The sequence below is a fragment of the Rhipicephalus microplus genome, chromosome X, assembly GCF_043290135.1.
Source record: "Rhipicephalus microplus isolate Deutch F79 chromosome X, USDA_Rmic, whole genome shotgun sequence".
Lineage (NCBI taxonomy): Eukaryota > Metazoa > Arthropoda > Arachnida > Ixodida > Ixodidae > Rhipicephalus > Rhipicephalus microplus.
Window position 1 is genome coordinate 76710484 of NC_134710.1, and position 20522 is coordinate 76731005.

At 44.2% G+C, this 20522-nt stretch overlaps 1 protein-coding gene across 1 annotated transcript in view; it reads right to left on the reverse strand.

Annotated features, from left to right (window-relative positions):
• Positions 1–2041: 2041 nt before the first annotated feature.
• Positions 2042–20522, reverse strand: part of LOC119175988 (uncharacterized) — a 91486-nt gene continuing 73005 nt past the window's right edge. The window contains exons 11-15 of the mRNA XM_075876365.1: positions 17125–18034; positions 16975–17035; positions 16217–16423; positions 2827–5696; positions 2042–2303 (exon numbers count right to left, since the gene is read on the reverse strand). Of these exons, the coding sequence (XP_075732480.1) occupies positions 2204–2303; positions 2827–5696; positions 16217–16423; positions 16975–17035; positions 17125–18034 (4148 nt within the window). The 3' untranslated portion in view covers positions 2042–2203. The remainder of the gene's footprint in view (positions 2304–2826; positions 5697–16216; positions 16424–16974; positions 17036–17124; positions 18035–20522) is intronic.

A 20522-nucleotide genomic window follows, 5' to 3' on the forward strand; every position in this document is an offset into this window, starting at 1 on the left:
ACACCAAACACAGATGGAAGAACTAAAAATTTGGGGCCCTTAAGCTTCGCCTCCAAGAGTTGATAATTGAACATAATAGTGACATTCTGTTCCTAGTGTGTGCTTGAAGCATGTTGCATGAATATTTTTTCGAACTTGCTAGGTCCAGTAATGTGCGTGCTTTTTGTAGTAAGTGACTGGCTTCAAACCGTGGCGTCATTATGATAATGTGCTGACAACCAATGGCAATGCAGGCATGTAACACGCATTATTACTGCAATATTTCATGTTGTATTGTGGAGCATATGTATACAGGACGCGTGCGTTTGTAAAGCATAAGTTACTTTCACTGCATTTCCAGACAGAGAAAGTTATTATTTTCACTGTATTAATTCACAAGCAGGCCCGTGCCAGGTAGAACGCCCGCTTGTCACGCAAGCAACCCATGTTCCTTCCCCACTTGGACCCAAAACTTTTTATTGTTTATTTTATTGACATGCATCTTTTTCAGTTTTTTGGCCACGCATATTTTTCGCTCACAACCGAGGACGCCGGCACCAGAATTTCTGCGAAACGAGCCCAATCAAATTGCTATTACGTTAACAAGGCCGATACCTTCAAATATGCGAGTTGTCTCCGATAGTAAGTTTCGAGGTCCGTGCAACTTGCTATACTCGGGGACAACATTTTGTGGCAATGAAGGGGACACGGTCCTCCGTGGAAGAGAAGGTTATGGAGCCAAAGTGGGCATGGACGCATTAGTGGCACTATTTCTAAGCACTTTAGAATATAGCGCCACTAATGCGTCTATGTTTTTCGCGTGAAAGTAATAAAAAAGAACATTATTTTCTACTATATGTTGCTTATAAAGAGACGCTGCACGCGCCGATCAGTTACCATTATTTGTTGTTGCTTTCTGAAGAGTCATTTCGCGTTCTTGCGCGGCTAAAAACGTCGCACATTTTGCGTGCGCCTCATAGCCAAAATGGCGTTTTCGTTTTTAGGTAAGCGCTTCGCCCTCCAGCTATTCCGACGACTCGCCGAAGGAGCTTGTCGAATTTCTCTCACAAATGGCTGTGTAAGCAGGCGTCAATGTGTGCAGTGGGATTACATAAACGCGGTCGTCAACGTGAGCCGAACCGGACTATTCGCGTCGGAGTACAGAAGCAGTAGCTCCGCCCACGTAGCCTTCCCTTCATTGACACAGAAAGTTGTCCCTGAGTATACAGAATACAACAAGGATGCAGTAGGGATGTTGGCCAGGAAGAAGGTTGTTTGGAGTCCACCCTTCTTAACAATTGTACTTTAAAAATATTGCAACCAACGAATGCTCCTCCACATATATTCTAAAAGTGCCTACTGTTCGGGTGCAGGCTCTGGTGACTTATAACACCCCACGGAGGGCACTTGACCTTTGTGCCTCACGTTCGCATCGCCTTCTCTATCAATAGCTTGGTTTCGATTCTCGGTGGATCAGCCATACTGCAAGGCATGCAACATGCGGTGCATGTTACATTGGACATTTAAACTATCTTAGAATGCCTGCTGCTAGAGCACTCACATGTCGCAAACTTTTCATTTTATACCTTTGCTCCTGCAGGGGAGCAAGGTCCATTTTGCACTTGCTGAATGGTTGAGCAAAAATGGACATGTAGTCGCTTCAGAAAGTACACGTGACGTAAGAAGGCAGGGATGGTTATGAGAGGTAGAAGAGGAAGTGCAGAATAGAATAAACATGGGGTATGAGCTAGGCCACGTCGCCAATACATCATAGGGTCACACACACACACACACACACACACACACACACACACACACACACACACACACACACACACACACACACACACACACACACACACACACACACACACACACACACACACACAATAGTTTATGACACAAGCGCCTCAGTTGCTGAAAGTGTGTTGCAAGGTATGGCCCTATATATGGTTTAAAAGTGGATTCCATTTTATCACATGCCGATCAGATAAAGCTCGATAGGTGGCAGACTGGTACCAGACTAGTAACGGCTACTTCAAAATCTGCTATCAACTACAAGTTATGAACTGACAACTTGAAAAGGGTTTTATTAACCATGAAAACACACAAGATAGCAAACAACAGGTGGCAACAGGGAACAAGAAGTATGACAGCAATCACACCATTTTTCTCCCTGTGTTGTTCATGCACTGAGCTGAATAAAATTTATTCATTGAGAAGCTTAACGACGTTTCTTCCTCCTTCCATACGAATATGGCAGAAAAGTCTCCGGACGACGTCTTTCCAACAGTGGTGGTGCCCTCCCGTTCTGCTCACTGTTCCTGTAAAAATTTTTTTTACATAAGCATGACAACTCTAGTTCTCTTTTATATACCAATCACAGCATTTATTGCGTGCAAGACATGTTTTCAACCAATCTTAGTTTTTACGTCAAAAATAAAATGAAGGTCGATTTAAAAAAATTGAAAGCAGTTAACATCAAACACAACTGTTCTAAATAGTTTAAATAACAGGAAGCACAATCATAAAATATATGCTGGTATGTATAAAATGTATAAAATACATTTTATGTATGCTTCAGCATACATAAAATGTATGCTGAAGAGGCAGACTTTGTAGTGCATAAAATTTAAGTCAAAGTTCACTGTTCATCTTATCACATGCGGATCAGGATAAACCTGGTGGACTGCTGGCGTCAGTTGTAACGATTGTTATCAAGCTCTACTTAATCAGCACACACTGAAATGCTCTGTCTCGCTTGGCAGGTTCACCCATGGTGAGGTGAAATTTTTACGTGTGGAATCCTGTGCTCTATGGATTTACTCTGAAGTACAAATTACTTACTGCACGCTGTGGCTTGAGACACCAGGCGTGCTCTTGAAGTGGGGAGTTCTACGCCACTGCCCTGAAGAGACGCTCAAGGATGAACATGCGGATCCCCCTTTAGCATTGTGTCCAGTGCTTCCAGTCTTGGTCAGTGCTTTACCGTGACGTTCTATTGGAGCATCAGCAACAGGTGCTCTACCGGCTGTTTCAGAAACGGCTTGAGAAGAGTCTTTACAGCGTTTAGCTGGCTCCTGGCTAGACATTTCAGGAACTGTGTGAGAAGGGTCCTTGGATGTTTTAATGGAGGGCCGACGGGCTGTTTCAGGAACAGTTTGAGAAGCATCTTTGCAGGGCTCACTTACAGCTATCTTTGACTTGCCCATCTCTGGCATATTGGATGTGTCAGCACCATTCTCATAGCTTGATGTACTAGCCGGTCGCCTGGAAAGCTTTGCATTCAGACGTGTTGCTAAGCGTGGTGGTAGTTTTGGTGGAGGATTAACTGAAGTTATTTTGGTGTTAGCTCCAGCCTGCGGTTTAAAACAACGGCCTTGCACAAACTTAGGAGTATGGCGTGGTATGGGAAGTGGCGTGTGTCGGGAAGATGGACCAGTAATGCTTTTTGTGACATGTGTGGCTGTGGACTCTGACCGCACTGGTAAAGAAGAGGATGTAGTTATGCTGGCTGAAGGCGCAATATTCACAGTGGAGGGAATATTAAGCAAGCCTGGCCGAGGAGCTACAGGGTGTCCATCACGGGGTGTAGGAGGCGGAGGATGAAGCCATGGGCCACGCAATGAGTCAGCTGTCGGTTTTAAAGGAGTTTTAGCACCAGCAAGAGATTGTCCTTGGTATGGGCCAGTTTCAGCAGCTGCGGGTGGTCGTTGAGGTGGTGGGTGCAGAATTTGCCCAAAGGTAGGTGTGGCAACTGGCTGTGTGCTTGGAGGAGGCATAGCTGCAGCTCTCATCCTCAACTGAGTCCACGGTGCTGGGGGCCAAGTAGACTGCATAGGCCTGCCAATTGCCCTAGAGATCGATTCCTGAGTGCTCCTGTTATCTAATGGTGGCAGTAACCAAGCAGACCATGGCCAGGTCAACTGACCATGACCAGGCCAAAAGGGGTTCCATGAAGTGGGCCAAGAGGGCCTAGCACCCAGTCGAAGATGAGTGTTCCCAAAAGTAGATGCTGGAGGCCGTGTGCTAGGTGGTGGAGACACACGAATATGGCACGTTGGTGTACAGTTTCCATGGCCAGGTAAATTACAAATGAAAGCGCCAGCCCTAGGGCCATGTGTAGACCATGGTGCAGGTTCATGCTGATGCCAAGCAAGTGGTCTCGGTAGAGCATCGTGGACAGGATGTGGAGGTGGCCAAGGGAATGTCCAAGGAATTCCACCACAGTTTATGTTACCAAGTGAGGTGGACAACAATGGAGGTGGTACTGAGCAGTTAAAAATTGCAGAATTGGTTGAAGTGTTATGCCAAATAGGATGAGAAATAGAGGTGGCACATGTGGAGCTGCCTGACATAGCTGTACTGAATGCAAGCTTAGAGGACGATGAAGAATCAGGTAACGATGTATCAGATGAAGTGACAGCCTCAGCCATTGAAAGATTAGGTGCGAGAGTCTGAGAAACTGGTGTGTCACTTTCGTATGAATGAAAAATATTATCGATAGGCTTGCTTGAAATATTGGTGCTGCTCTTCGATGAAATTTCTGAAGTAGCAATGTCAGTAGTGGTGCTCTGGGAATCGTTTGCCAGCGAGCAGTCGGGAAGTGTGACACTTTGAGGCAAACTATGTGACTGTGAGGTGGTAAGATCAAAAGTATATGGCTGAGATGTATATTGCTCAGATGCATATGGCTCAGATGCGTATGGCTCAGATGCGTATGGCTCAGATGCATATGGCTCAGATGCATATGGCTCAGATTCATATGGCTCAGATTCATATGGCTCAGATTCATATGGCTCAGATGCATATGGCTCAGATGTGTGCATCCAGGACACTTGGCTGTTCAATGCATTTTCTGCAAGGGATGGTGACACTAAGCAATCAGCCTGTGTGGTGCCGTTGGACACTATATAAGCCTGCGAAGTTGAAGTAGACCATGTAGTAGCATAGGATTTTGCTGTGTATGCAGGAATAGACTGGAGGCTTGAAGTTATAGGTAAAGTAGTCTCCCTTATAGCATTACTATCAGGCATGGTGTTTGAAGGCACATCTTTCATAGCTGTACAGTAAACAGCATTGTCATGGATGGTGGAAATAGGGGCTTCCACACTGCAGTTCACAAAGTTAGACTCTAGAGAGTTCTTGTCGAATGCACCACTGGTACCAGAGCATTCAACATTTGTTGCAGCAGGCACCTTCGTAGCTGATGCTGTTGAATTTGCAAGTGTAATATCTGGCTCCACAGCAAAATATGCAGGTGTCATATCATGTGCCATTTGTTCTGTAACACCAAGAAAAGCTTGGCTAACCGGTGGAATGTGTGACGAAGCAGTTGACTCTGTAGTTAGGGAAACTGGATCAGGGTCAGGCAAAGTTCCAGTGAAACTTGCATTCGATGAAGTCTTCTCATCAGCTGTGCCATTAGTAGCAGAATATTTGCTCGTATACTTGCTTGGTCCAAAGTGATTTTGAACCAATGAATCAGAATGGGCATTGGAGGTTGGTGGACTTTTTCCAGGTGCTTGGGTACTGGAATTCATGCTCGGGATGATGAAACCAGGTGGTTTTATCGTTGCTGACGAAGGCTGGTTTTCAGGAGAAAAGTCCACTGGCAACGATGCAGCAATACTTGGCAATGCCAAACCAAGGTTTGGCTGCTGCAGCGGCCATATGTCCTCGTTTCCACCACGGGCTGAAGATGATCCCTCCTGAAACTAACAAGAGCACACATTAGTTACACCTGCTTGTGTAAACTTATATACTACAATTATGACTAAGAAAATAGCAAAATTCAGATTTTAAGCAACTTTAAGCGACATGTGACATGGGAGAGTTTCTTATGGCTTGGTTGGTGAAGCGCTGGAGGGATGCTGTTAAGTGGTGTTTCCTAGTTGTCTTCTAAAGAATAAGAAAATGCAAAGGCTAAATTGTATTTGTTTACATTGTTTGGAATGACCGCAGTTGTGTCGACAACACTTTATATGCAAAGGAAAAAGACGCCATTTCATCAACCTCTTCTCCTCCTTTTGCAAACCTGTGGAGACCCATTTGATGTTGTAGACAAGGGCATGTATCGCCACAAGCCTGAATAACTTGACGTTTCACCATATTTCAAGTGGTACTAATAAACCTTATATCACAGATTGATTTTGTGGCACTGAAACATTTGGAAAGCATCTTTCACAAAATGACTATTGTGTATGAAACTGAAACCATGCTTGTGACATTAGCCACAGGCAACCACTTGTGGCACATGTAGTAACATCCGCATCACAAAATGGCAATGGGACATATTTTAAAGCTAGACAAGTAGAAATGGTGATGCCCCCTCTCATTATGAAAGCTAATATCGCAGTAAAGTTATTTGGCCCACTGAGGACAGCTACCTTGCATCTATAATGTGTGACCAAAACCTGTGGGACAGAACTTGTCCAGGCAATGGTGCTTAAAATGGCATGCAATTAAGGTGCATCCAAAAGTGGCCTTAAATCGAGCCAAATCAGTGAAAACAAAGAACTGCCAGCAAAACAAATTTCTCTCTGTGAGGGTACACTGCACTTGCCTTTTTTTTTCGTAAACGTAGCAGCAAGCCATGATTTTTAAAGATCATGCTACATTGCACAGATACATTTTTATTTGGAACTCTTGGAAATTGGATGCATATTACATTAAGCTAGGTACTGTATAATCAGTTGTGCGCCGCAATTTCACAGTGCACTCTTTCTAGTCTGTGCACAGCAGAGTTTCATACTATAACCTAGAAGAAAATCGTTCAACCACCATGGGAATGTCGGGAAGTACAGGCTTTGGACTGGATTGGGTTAGCTAGTGAACTGTCTACGACTCTTCCTCTTGTTTTAGTTTCGTTGCCACGCCGCAGATCACGGCCGCAGATGTATCCTGCCACAATGTCTACAGTGCCCTTTCGCAGCAAAGCCCTGAAGCAAAGCCCTAAAGCAGTATTTTTGTTGTTGAAAGAGGCAGGAGCAAAAAGACCTTTTGGTTAATGGCAACATTACAGAATTACAAGTACCGTATAAACCAGAATATAAGTCGAGATTTTTTCAGTAAAATAATAAGCTAAAGTCACCCCTCGTCTTATACAGCAGTGTCTAGCCGAAAGTGCAACTCTGTCTGGCAACAAATGGCTTGCATGTGCTTGCGAAGCCAGACGCGGCCATGTCCGCATCCAAATCCAATCGCAGTTTGTTTTTTTTCTGTTTGTGATTTGCTTCTGATCTTCCGAGTTATCGCTCCGCTTGACATTGCGCTGCATTTTTAGTGGCCTTTTTTTTTTCGTTCACTGAATATGTTTAGCGGTGCGAGGAGGCAGTACTCAGCTGCGTTTAAACTAGATGTTAAGTTCGACATGCCCTAACGATGGTTTGACATGCCTTCGTCGACCACGATCATGCAGCACGGCGCCAAGGATGTGAAGCTGCTGTCCACTGGCAACGAGCACTCGCGCTTCACCGTCATGCTGGAATGCACGGCAGATGGTAGAAAGCTTCGGCCCTTCGTCATTTTCAAACGCAAGACAATGCCGAAGGAAGTGTTCCCGCCCGGTGTTGTCGTTCGCGTCAACAAAAAGGGATACATGGACGAGGCCATGATGCTCGAATGGATACGAGTGGTGTGGAACCGTCGGCCAGGTGCACTGCTGCGTCTTCGCAGCATGCTGGTGTTGGATGCGTTTTGTGGCCACTTGACCGACGCAGTGAAACACGCACTCGGCGACGGGAAAACTGACCTCGCAGTGATACCAGGTGGTATGACGTCCACCCTCCAGCCACTCGACGTTGTACTAAACAAGCCGTTCAAGGACCGAGTGCGGCTGGAATACCAACAGTGGATGTCCGGCGACAACCCCAAGACACCGACGGGCCGCCTACAGAGGCCTCCGCTTGCGGCTGTTTGTGGCTGAATGCTTTCCGCCTGGCGCTCCTTGCCGGATTCCATGGTGGAAAATTCTCTCAAGAAATGTTGCATCAGCAACTCGCTGGATGGCACTGAAGACGACGCACTGTGGGAGGCGGCCAGCAACAAACTCTCGTCTTCAGAAGACAGTGGTGCTTCGTCGGACGAATAGGAGCAGTTGCGATGGTGGTAGAGGGGAGCTCCGACGATCGGGATGCGGTGCACCAATTCGCGAATAAATGTGGTTCGGCAGTTTTGGGTTGTTTTCCTTTTTCGGTAACCTGAACTTGGGGGGTCGATTTATATTCCCACTCGACCTATAGCCCGGTTTATACGGTAACATTTTTACAAGTAGTATTTGCAGTTTAAGCTTCATTCCCTCACAAGTCTACACTGACGTAGCATCCCGAAATGAAGTAGCATCTATGCAAGGAACTCCGTAGATGATTAATTCATTTTATATTATAAAATATATACAAGGTGTCCCAGCTAACTTGGACCAAAATTTTTTAAAAAGTATGCTTTTTACAAAAGTTCCATCTATTGTATATCAGTGAAGGTCATATGTGCTTACAAGCATTATTTATCATGATTGATCACTGTTTAATTAATTGATCTAATTAGTCAACTTTTTGCTATTGCTTGAATCAGTAAAATATCTGTAAGCTTAAGCTCGCCTCAAATAAACCTAGAATAAAGCATTTATTCTTTGCTAAAACCTGGTTGTTTTTTCAGAGAAAAAAAAAACAAACAAACAAAAAACCATGAAACACACGAAACATAAATTGACGTGAGCTCACGCACTGCTACTCGAACACTTTCAAGCATTGTTTGATTGATACACAGCTGTGCTCATTTGTAACCACTTTGTACAAGGCTTCATGCTCAAAGATAGCCGTGCCAGCAGCGTCTTTCGATGCACGTTCATAAAATAGCATGATGCCCTGTACAACAAACAAATGCAGCCATGTATCAACTAAACAACACTTGTGAGCGCTTGAGTAGCAAAGTGCAAGCGTGCACCTATTTTATATTTTGCATGTTTCACACACTTTTATTTTTTCTATAAAAAACTATCAGGCCGATTTTAGCAAAAAATAAATGCTTGATTCTGGGGTTAAGATGAGCTGCAACTTACAGACATTTGAGAAATAGTAAAATGTCGGATAATAAGGTAATTAATTAGCCATTAGTGATGAAAAAAACACAGCTTGTAAGTACACACAACTGCCGCTAAATGTCCAGCAAGAGTGTGAGCCACGGATGTGAGGATCTACAGTGCTCTATGCATAGATGTGCAAGGCATCACAGCAGAAATTACATTACACTCAAACCTCCTTATAACAAAGCTGCATCTTACACAAAAATCAGTTTGTTATATCCGTAAATTTGTTATAAAGGTATATACCTAATACTATTTAAAAGGGGTTTATTGGCGTGTGTGGCGACGGCAGCCCTACGATGAAAACATGATCAGGACAGAGCAACGGTCAAGGAGATGCCGGCGACGATCAGCAAGAGGCGAGCGAGAGCCCAGTACTCAAGCGGTGGCGATGTTGCTTGCCTACGATGCATGTTCTTCTCCACAATTTGCCCCCGCCGAAAAAAAAGAGCCATCCTGGCGACCTAAGAGTCTGGAGGCAGAGGGCTATGGTATGGCTTAAGGTGGGCGATGTGGATGATGTCACATCTACGCCGGCGCATGTCGTCAGATGGAGAAAGTGGCTCAATGAGAAAATTCACCGGTGAGGTTTGCTCCAAAACATGGTAAGGGCCCTCGTACTTTGGGACGAGTTTTGAAGAAAGGCCGGGGATTTGGTAAGGAACAGCCAGCCATACAAGTGATCCCGGGGAACAGCTGTGGCTTCGTGAAGAGTCGGCGTTGTTTTCTATCTGGCGGTGCTGTTCTTGTGACGTAAAGGTGCGTGCGAGTTCACGGCACTCTTCCGCTTTTCGGGCAGCTTCAGACACAGATGGGCATTCGGATGCGTCAGGACGGTTTGGAAGGAGAGTGTCGATGGTGTGGGAAGGTTCGCGTCCATAAAGAAGAAAGAAAGATGAAATTCCAGTGGTAGACTGTGCCACGACATTGTATGCGAACGTGATGAATCGAAGAATGCGATCATAGTTAGTATGATCAGATGTCACATACATCGCGAGCATATCGCCGAGGGTGCGGTTAAATCTCTCCGTGAGCCCGTTAGTCTGCGGGTGGTATGCTGTGGTCTTGCGATAAACAACATGGCATTCAGAAAACAGAGCCGTGACGACTTCTGATAGAAAGGCTCGACCTCGGTCACTTAGTAGTTCTTGAGGTGCACCATGTCGTACTATGAAGCGATGGAGGACGAAGGACGCTATGTCCTGCGCAGTGGCACTTGGAAGGGCGGCGGTCTCAGCGTAGCGTGTTAAATGGACCACAGCGACTATGATCTACTGATTTTCATCTGATGTTATTGGTAGAGGGCCACAGAGATCAATTCCGATCCGATCGCAAGGTTTGGCGGGGCACAGAAGCGGTTGAAGTGCACCAGACGAGTGGAAAGGCGGTTATTTGTGGCGCTGACAGTCAGGGCAGCACATAACAAATTTTCTAACAAAATTATACATTAAGCGCCAGTAGAAGCAATGGCGAATATGTTCGTAAGTTTTGAAAACTCCGGCATGGCCACATTGGGGATTGTCGTGAAAGGAGGCGCATATTTGTGATCGCAAGCTGCGAGGGACAACCAAGAACCACTTACGACATTCAGGGGCATAGTTGCGTCGGTGTAGCAGCAGATCCCGAATGGCGAAATGAGCAGCTTGACATCGGAGAGATCGAGATACTGCAGTGGTCGACGATCCAGAGAGACAGTAAAAAAGGCAAGCGATCCACGGGTCCTTGTGTTGTTCACTGGCAAAGGAGTCAAGGTCGAGAGATGCGACGGAGTTGGTACCAGTGGTTCCGCAGGCCGAGTCGGGAGGTAAAGGTGAACGTGATAGGGCGAAGGAGTGCTTGCGTCCGCTGAGATAGATGACGTGAATGTCGTACTCCTGGATTTGCAGTGCCCACCGAGCGACGCAGCCAGAAGCATCTTTCAATGTGGCGAGCCAACAAAGTGCATGGTGGTCCGTTACCAGGTCGAATGGGCGATCGTACAAATAAGGGCGGAACTTGCGAAGCGCCCACACTAGCACTAAGCACTCCTTTCCAGTGACGCTGTAATTAGGGAGCTTTAGAATAGCGCACCGTGAGCCCTTTTGGTGTGGTCGGTGCCACTGCGCATGCATCGTAACGCAAGTCGGCGTTTGCGTTCGCGGCCCGCGAAAAAAATCCAAAACAGCATGCAGCGATCGCGGCCCGCATGTGGCGCACAAACGCCAGTTTCGATGCTATGGTGTCACTGTATTGTGCGTTGCGGTTTGCAGCAGGGCAAACGCTATTCTAAAACTCATATGGCACCCACTACGGCCGAAACGCTCACAGCGCTTGCAAACGGTATTTTAAAACTCCCTATTGGCTTCAGCTTTAGTGAGTGTGCGACTCACATAAGCGAAGACGTATTTGGAGTAGCTCGGCTTGCGTTGGGCAAGGACAGTGCCAACACCAACCTGCTAGCGTCTGTGTGAACTTCTTGTTGCAGCTGTTGGGTCGAAATGTTGAAGAATGGGAGGAGGTGTTAGCAGACTACGGAGCGTAGCAAACGCTTCGTAGTCTGCTAACCTTTCCTCCCATTTTTCAACATTTCGTAGTCAGGAGACCAGGATGAAGGGTCTGCATTACCGCGTGGGAAGTTGGTCAGTGGTGATATGATCGACGCGAAATTTCGAACGAAGCACCGGAAGTACGAGCATAGTCCGACAAAACTGCATAATTCTTTCAGTGTAGTAGGTTTCGGGAACTCAGCGACTGCTCGAAGTTTTGCAGAGTCGGGTAGAACACCATGCTTGGGCACGATGTGCCCTAAGATGGACAGCTCTCATGCGGTGAAGCGGCACTTTTTAAGGTTCAGTTGGAGAGCCCAGTGTTGGTTAAACACGTCAGAACTAGTTGGAGTCGAAGCAGATGTGTAAGAAAATAGAAAATTGGGAGAGAAAACGACAATGTCGTCGAGGTAGCGTAGACATACAGACCACTTCAGTCCACGCACTGTGTTGTCCATGAGTCGTTCAAACGTGGCAGGAGCATTACAAAGCCCAAAAGGCATTACGTTAAATTCATACAGGCCATCTGGTGTAATGAACTCAGTTTTCTGGCGATCAGTTTCTGCCATAGGAACCTGCCAGTATCCAGATCAAGTCTAAGGAGGAGAAGAATTCGGCTCCTTGGAGGCTGTCAAGGGTGTCGTCGAATGCGCGGTAATGGATAGACGCCTTTCCGCATCACCTTGTTTAATCGCCGGAAGTCGACGCAAAATCAAATCGATCCATCCCTCTTTCGAATTAGAACGACAGGAGACGCCCAAGGACTGCGTGATAGTTGAATAACGCGACAGCATAGCATCTCTTCGATTTGTTCATTGATGACATGACGTTCTGCAGCAGAGACACGGTACGGTCTTTGACGCAATGGCTGGTGCGAACCGGTGTCAATTTAGTGGTGCACTGCGGAAGTGCAACCCAATTGCGGCTGAGAGACGTCGAATGAATTCGCGAAGTGCTGGAGAAGATTAAGAAGCTCGCCACGTTCTTGAGATCTTAAGGTTTAGGCGATGGAATTCGAGAAGATGTCACTCGACGAGCATTCCAGTGGGAAAAGGGCATGAAGTTCGGTCGAGGCGCTACTACTGCACACTTCGTTTGGCATGTTAAGGAAAAGAGAAGAATCAAGGTACTCCACTCAACCGAGACATTCGCCAGCAAGTAGCATAAGCAGTGCAGAAAGGGGGCTGTGGACGAAAATATCGCTTTGGCCAGCAGTGACGTCAAGTGTAGCGAAAGGCAAGAAAATGGCTCTGCGGCTCATGAAAATGTCGGAAGGTGTAAACATGACCATAGCATCGTTATGGTCATCGCAGCAAACAGGGACAATGGCAAGAGATGCTGGCGAAATTTCAGTGTCCTCATGCATAAGGAGTTTTGGCGACCGCTCAAGAGTTCCGTGGAAAGGTTCGTCACACAGGTGCGCAGTCGATGACGGCATAATGATGTGACAGAAAGTCCCACCTGAGAATAACGTCACGTGAGCACGCCGAAAGGACAATAAACTCGACAACGTACATCGAGCCTTGGATGAATATGCGGGCTGTACAGGTGCCGAGAGGTTGAACTGGTTGTGCGCTAGCCGTACGAAGCGGTAGTCCAGAGAGTGACATGGTCACTTTGCGTGGGGAGCGGCAGAGCTGGATGGCTATAACAGAAATGGCAGCACCTGTGTCGACAAGGACAAAGGTAGAAACACCATCGACAGATATGGTGACGATGTTAGCAGGTGAAGTGCGAGGACTTGAGCATTTCGATGATGGCGCAGTTCTTGCCTCTGGAACTGCGGCGTTCAGTTTTCCCGGTTGGAGAAAGCAGGTGGGGGACACATTGGGGACAGTGATTGCCTGCAAGGAGACAGGGAGTGGGGAGAGCGAGTCCGAGATGGGGGCTGGGGTGACTGAGACTCGGGAAGGTTAGCGTCATGGAGTGGTTGGAAGAGATGGCGACAATATCGTGCCACGTGTCCTGGAGTACCGCAGGCGTAGCAGATTGGTCGATTGTCAGGAGTGCGCCAAGAATTGCCGACTCGCCGTGCGACCCAAGGTGTCGAAAGAGGGGCAGAGTGGGGAGCAAGTGAAGACATGGGTGACAAATGCTGCTGGCAGGGTCTGCTGCATACCACCTGGGCATACGTAAGTGGCGTGGCTACGGGCTGCATAGCCGGCGCTTGAAAAACAAGCATGGCCACAGGCTGCTGGTGGGCAGCGACGGGAACAGCCTGAGCTACGTCTTCAGCAATAACCTCGCGGAGCAGTGAGGGCAGACGAGAGGACGGCGGCTGCTGCATGAAGGGAGTCAACGACAGTTGCTGAGCTACTTCTTCATGCACAAAGTCTTTAATTTCTTGCAGGGTCGGTGAGTGATAGAGAACAGAAGTAAGACTGGAGAGAGAGTCAACGTGTAGGGGAAATGGCCGAGTCAGGGCGCGCTGCCTTATCAACTCGTTAAAACTTTGACATAAAGTGACAAGTTCCACAACCGTGGCAGGATTACGGGCCAGGAGCATCTGAAATGTGCCTTCATTTATCCCTTTGAGAATGTGCTGAATCTTTTCCGACTTGGGCATGGCGGTGTTCACACAGTTGCAAAGATCAATAATGTCTTCAATGTAACCGGTGAATGATTCCGATGACTTCTGTGCGCGAGTGCGCAAGCGTTCTTTGGCCCCCGTTTTTTTCTTCACACTGTATTTATTTGAGGACTATTCTCAATTCACTTTGTTATAATCAATATTTTGTTTTATCTGGGTTTATTATATTGAGGTTTGAGTGTGATTCTCATTCAATATAGTACTTTTATTCTCATAAATAGATTATGTATACTTTTCAGAGAAAAACATGAATGTTTATTTTTATTGTAGAAAAAATTTATTATTAGTTAATGCAAAATCTGGAATACAATTGCATAGCAATGCATAATATACCCTGGTTGTTGAATATGCCACAATTAGATTTCAGTCTCACGGCTACGTAAACTTTCAGCAAAAGTTTTATGCACAGAAGAATCAACCAAGTCTCAATTTAAAATAAGTTTATATCACTGTTTTGAGTTGGACGAACAAACGCCATGAATCTCACGAACGTAATCCATCCAAAGCAGATTTGAAGCTTGCGCTTCCCATTGTTCCCATGATGGTCAAGATGCTGCTCAAGGAACCTGCATAGCCACTGCTGCCAAATTCTCCTCTAGGTTTTATAGTATGAAACTCTATGGTGCACAGTGACTAAGCTCAAATAGTGTCAGGGTGTGGTGAGGGCCATTAATCCTTCCATGGGTCAAAATTTCTGAAGATAACTGTACAGATAATTTTGAACCATCATAATTTGATTATAGCCGAGTGAAACTGTTATATTTATTTCCCTAGTAGTAAGAAAAAATTGAATAGTAGAATTCTCATGCGAATGGAATTGAATACCAACGGCTATTCAAGAAATATACGGTAGTTCAAACATTCACATACCCCTAAGCACAATATAAGGATGTTAGACATGCAAATGCAGACACCAGAAAATAGTCACGACAACAACACAGATTACAATTAACAATTAAAAAACAGTGAAACATATAGTAGGCATAAATCTGCACCATGTCCAGGCATTACACAACAGCTGCATGTGTAAGGGTCTACGTGAGAGGTAACTTATCTGGCATTTGATTTTTTTCGTTATGCAAGTTAATCTATGGATTGCTCACAAATGTGCGACTACTGCTAAGAATATGCGAAGCCTTAATCATTAGCTGCATTTTTTTCATTCATGTGCTCATGTAAAACTGTACATTATTTGAATTTTGGTGAGAATTTACACTCTTGACCACATAAAGATAGATTGCATGATGAGCCTCCAGTTAGAGACATCAAGCTCTGGCTAACCCAATGGCCCATCTGCCCCATGAAAATGTATGAAGGAACTTTATGAAGCATGCGTATATGGCAATTAATTGGTATGTTTTACGAAACAAGTGTCAGCCTGTTTTTTGATTATTATTCACTTATTCCTTCTCTGCATGGTGGAGAAAATCTGTGATTACATACCGCAGATGTAAGCAGAAAACCATGTAATCTGGGTTATAAAATTGTATAAAGATGAATTGGATATATGTATCAGAAAAATTTTGAAGAAGCTGAGAACTCATTTATCAGAATATCTTTGCATGGAGAATTGTATGTGAGAGAACTTGAGGGCAACTAACTTGAACACCATGCGAAGAGCCTTAGACAATTAAAAAAATAAATGCACTAAATTAGAGGTTGGCAGCCTGCAGGGCAGTATTATATGGCCCACAGCACGATCTTGAACCCCTTCCCTTGTTCCTCACCATCTAAAAGCTGACATGGCAGTCTTGTTACTTATGTCTGATTACAACTTTGGACATGCCTTGCTGAAAATAAATGAGATTTCTAATTCAGTTTTGTATTTGTCAGTTTGCTGCACTTTTTCCGTTTGCCTGTAAAGCTTTCCTTCCCCCCCCTCCCGATTTGTCATCCAGACACCCACTGTGTCGGCTTCATGAAAATTGGCCCTTGCCTCAAAAGATTGCCAACCCTTGCACTAAATGATGTGCATAAGCCACTTTCAGAGCACCACTGTATGACTAGCACATGAATCATCCAAGCAGAGAAGCTGAGTACCCAAGGTTGTGTTATCTCAAACAGATTGAAGAGAAGTTCATCAATTTCTCCCTCAAGCTCCTTCCGAAGTGCGTCAAGGTAACCACTGCGCACTACTGGAAAAGAAGACAGCTCGCTTCCAACTTGAAGTGGTAACCAGGGCCCAACGGTAGTCAGTTCTCCATTACTATTGAGCTTCCATGGCCATTGAGCAGCATCTAGTTCATCCTGTACCAATGGGTGTAATAAGTAATGGCATTATATGTAACAGCCAGAATCCATACATACCAAGACATGGATAAGAAAACACACTAAGACACAGTGCCTGTACTTTATTTCCTTGTCCATGTCTAAAGTAGCATTGTTTATTCAGAAGGCAAAATAACACTTTTCATGTGGCCAATAATAAAGTTTTGTATGCACTTCTTAATATGAGGTGCTTAAATTAATTTTTTTGTAGAAATAAACCTTGAATTACTAGTGAACAATGCATTAATATTTAATTTTATAATTTTGAGGACTCATTAGAAAAAGCACAAAGCAAATTGCTGCCATATTATTTTTTTGTACAAAGAAATGTCGACCACTTAAGAATAATGCTGTGCAAATTTTGAGCATATATCCAACAGTCTATTATGATCTTGATAAAATAAACATGAGCCAGCATTAGAAGACACACCCAATATAAGATGAAAACAGTTGAACGAGCACCCACTCGATGATAAAATGAACAGTAAGTAGCCGTTCCCTTCATGTTCAACCAAGTAGTAATTTCTTACCTGTGATCTTATGCGAATAGAAGGGAACATTGCTGTTAGTGAAGAGTTCTCGAACGTGTTCCTGAAGTAAAAGTGAAAATGAGAAAATAAGTTTCCTTTAAAGTTTCTCTTATCCTACTGAATGAAGCAAGAGCTTACGAGTTTACCAACCCGGTAAGATTGAAGCTGCTTTCAGAAGAGGTTCCATGACTACCACTGCTAAAATTCATTGGTCTTTCCTTGGGCCGTGCTCCTGTCCCATTGAAAGAATTTGCTACTTTACGACTTATGTCTAAAAAAATTGGGGAAACTTCAGCATCAGGGCACGCTCTGGGAAGATTTTCAATCCATGTTGGATGCCAAGTGTCTCCTGGGGTGTTACCAAAGTTCTCTTCGGGTTCAGACATAGTAACTGTCGTCTCCATTTGAGTCCTTTTTCTTCTTGTGCCGATAGGAGGCAAGGGAGCAGAGCATTTTGCTGTAGGTTCTTCAGCTGTTATCATATCTTCATCAGAGTCTAGGAAGTCAAACTGTTGAGTAGGGTCAAAACCCCTCCCCCAGTACTCATCACCATCATCGGCTGGAATCATGAAGTCACCCATTGTTAGATAGTCATTGCCACTGCCCAAGAAAGGCCTGTCATCTATTTCACCAAATTCCAAGCTCATTGGGTGCTCCACATGTGGGCCCTCGCCAGGCCAAGCGTTAGAGATATCGTCTATAGGGTGCTCAGGCATACAGTCACCCTGACCAGCATTAAAAAGTGTTGATTTGTCCATGCCAGGCTTTTTTTTACTGGCAAAGGCTTCGGTGTTGGTGCCTATAGCCTGCAAAATTGGCTCATTAGATTCCTCTCTTGCCCAATTCCAAAACAGCATGTCATCCCTGAAGAAGGCAAGGGAAGAGTTGTATTTATCCATTAGCTTGGCAACAATCCTGGCCATTGCTAAACCCAGAGAACTAGACACATCGTTGTCAGAGGCTGTATCTTCATTCTGATTTTCCATTTTAAAAGTTTGCTCATCGTCAGGTATCTGAAACAGTAAGAAACCTAGTATTATGCACACATATGTTTCCCATACTAGTGCTCAGTATGCTATGTGCTTTCATGTAGAGCTTATATTCAGAAAAAGCAAGAGCAAGTGCAGCATGTCATGCATTTACCCCACTATATGCCGTGCAACTTATTGAAACAAGGAATAAAGCAGCCAGCAACAATGTGAAGGATACACACGTAGCATGGTCATACAAGTGTCACTTGGTGTGTCCTGTAATGCAGTTACTTTTATTCTGCAAAACTTTCTAAAGAATTTTCAACTTAAAGTACTACACCTGGCAGATGCAACTTTATATCATACAACATATTATTTGTGCACATGCGCGCTTTGAACATGTGTACAATGTTCCGGTTACGAGCACTAAGACTGCTACTTGAAAAAGCATGACACTCGACTTATTTAGTACGATCTCATGTCTACAATGCATTCAGGCATTAAGCTATATTTTGAGACTTAAAAAAAGATGGTTAATTTAACCTACATAAATGACAAATACCTGTATATTTAAAATCTGACTCTCTATTTTTGGTCACAAATATAAACTGCTAGAGAAGTGTCCCTAGCCACTGCTACGTGTGATTGTAAAAACAGCCTACAAATAAGTTTAAAGTAGGCATCCCATGTTAATGTCAAAGAAACACCAACGACCAATGATGCCAACGATCTTATGAGTGGTGCTTAATAAGAAGGCATGCAAGCATATGGAGGATAAGAAACCATGCAGCCAAAAGTAGTGCCCTTGCAGATGCAAGCAGTTCACTTGTTTTCCCAGAAGCAGCCCTGCTATAAATTTTGTCTTAGTAAATGAAAAATGATTTCAAATAAAAAAAAACTTCGATGAAAGAAAGCTGAAACCTATTCATCAAAGGTGTATCTCGACTGTTGACTATTTTTTCACTGGTGCACATATTCTATGTGCTTGCTGCTGAAGTATTGAGAAAACGGGTGCATCACTCTTTTATGTTTTGCTAAGAATAAAAAAAAAGTGAAGCTGCAGCAGACAACAGAAAATTGTTAGCTCATGCATCAACAGACAACCAAGTTTGCCATACAAGCACATACATATATGTAAATATATATATAGCATGCAACGCCACCTCTAAACTACAGTGTCCAACCGTTGCCAGTGAAGAGGCCTCCTCTTTTTGAGAGTACAGATGGCTTCATCACTGAAGTCTTGGACTCTTCAGCACCCTTAAAGGACCTTAATTACTGCACGCAAACACTAGCAAATGCTCCAACTAAGAACATTTGCATGAATGCAATGCAAGTACTACACCATGAGGGGGTTGTTCTCACAAGACAGAAAACATTAAAATTTTCATCATGATTAATATGCAAACCATACAATGTGGCAGTACAATAATGTGACCAACACAGTATATTGATGTGGCTGTGGGCATAAACATAAGATATAAAATTTCAACAGCATGTGCTAAAATCACTATACTAATGCCACCTTGCTCGTGACTCTTAGTAAACATGCGAAGGTGCAGGGAAGCACAGGGTCAGAAACATTGCCCCCATATTAAAAAATTGTTTCAAAATGGCCAAGGTATGCTGCCTGCTGTGAAGTGATGTGTAGTGACATTATAAAATTACACCAGAGTGAAATGAAACGACACCATACTTTTGAAAGCAACTCCAAATTTCCTTTGAAGAGTGAAACTATGAATAGTTGCTAGTATCATTGAGTCCTCACGGCACATTTTTTTATAGAACAAGAACAACAAAAACATTTTTTGTTTGTTTAAAAACTAAGCAGAAGCCTTGAAATGTTTTTGAACATGTTGAAAAGACTGAACAAGAGAGAAATAAAATATTGTTGCATTGCAGGTAGCAAAATACCCTATACTGCATTGAAAACAGACAAAAAAAGTTAGATCCCATCTCCTTTGCAATGCTTGTCATTAGTTGTGAAGCAAACATGAGCGACTGGGCCCAACAGGCATTACAATTTCAGATTGCAAGAAGATCCTCAGTTAAAAGAACATCCTCAATTAAAACCATTGAAGATCACTTGACCCTTCAAAAAACCTCACAATCATTACAAAGTGGTGTGACAGGTGGCAAATGAGACTTGACTCTCATAAATGCAAAATTACCACTTTCTGGCACAAGCACATCAATTTCAATTTCTCATACCTAATAGGTAGCCCAGCAGCATCCAAAGCATCATTGTGCAAATATTTATGCGTTCATCTCAAGTATAATCTTTCATGGGACATACTTATCAACTCTATTACTTTCAAGGCTTCAAGGTCACTTAGATACCTGCACCGAAACTTGTGAAACTCACCAAGCAATGTAAAACTACTCGCATATGAAACCATTGTTCGTCCTCAGTTAAAATATGCTTCATCGTTGTGGTCTCCTCATCAAATCTAGCTATCAAGCTTGAGTTCGTACAAAACAGAGCAGCTCGTTTCATTACCTTCAACTACAGCCCACATTCCAGCATAAGACAGACCAAACATGACATATTGCTTGAGCATTAAATGTAGGTCGCCC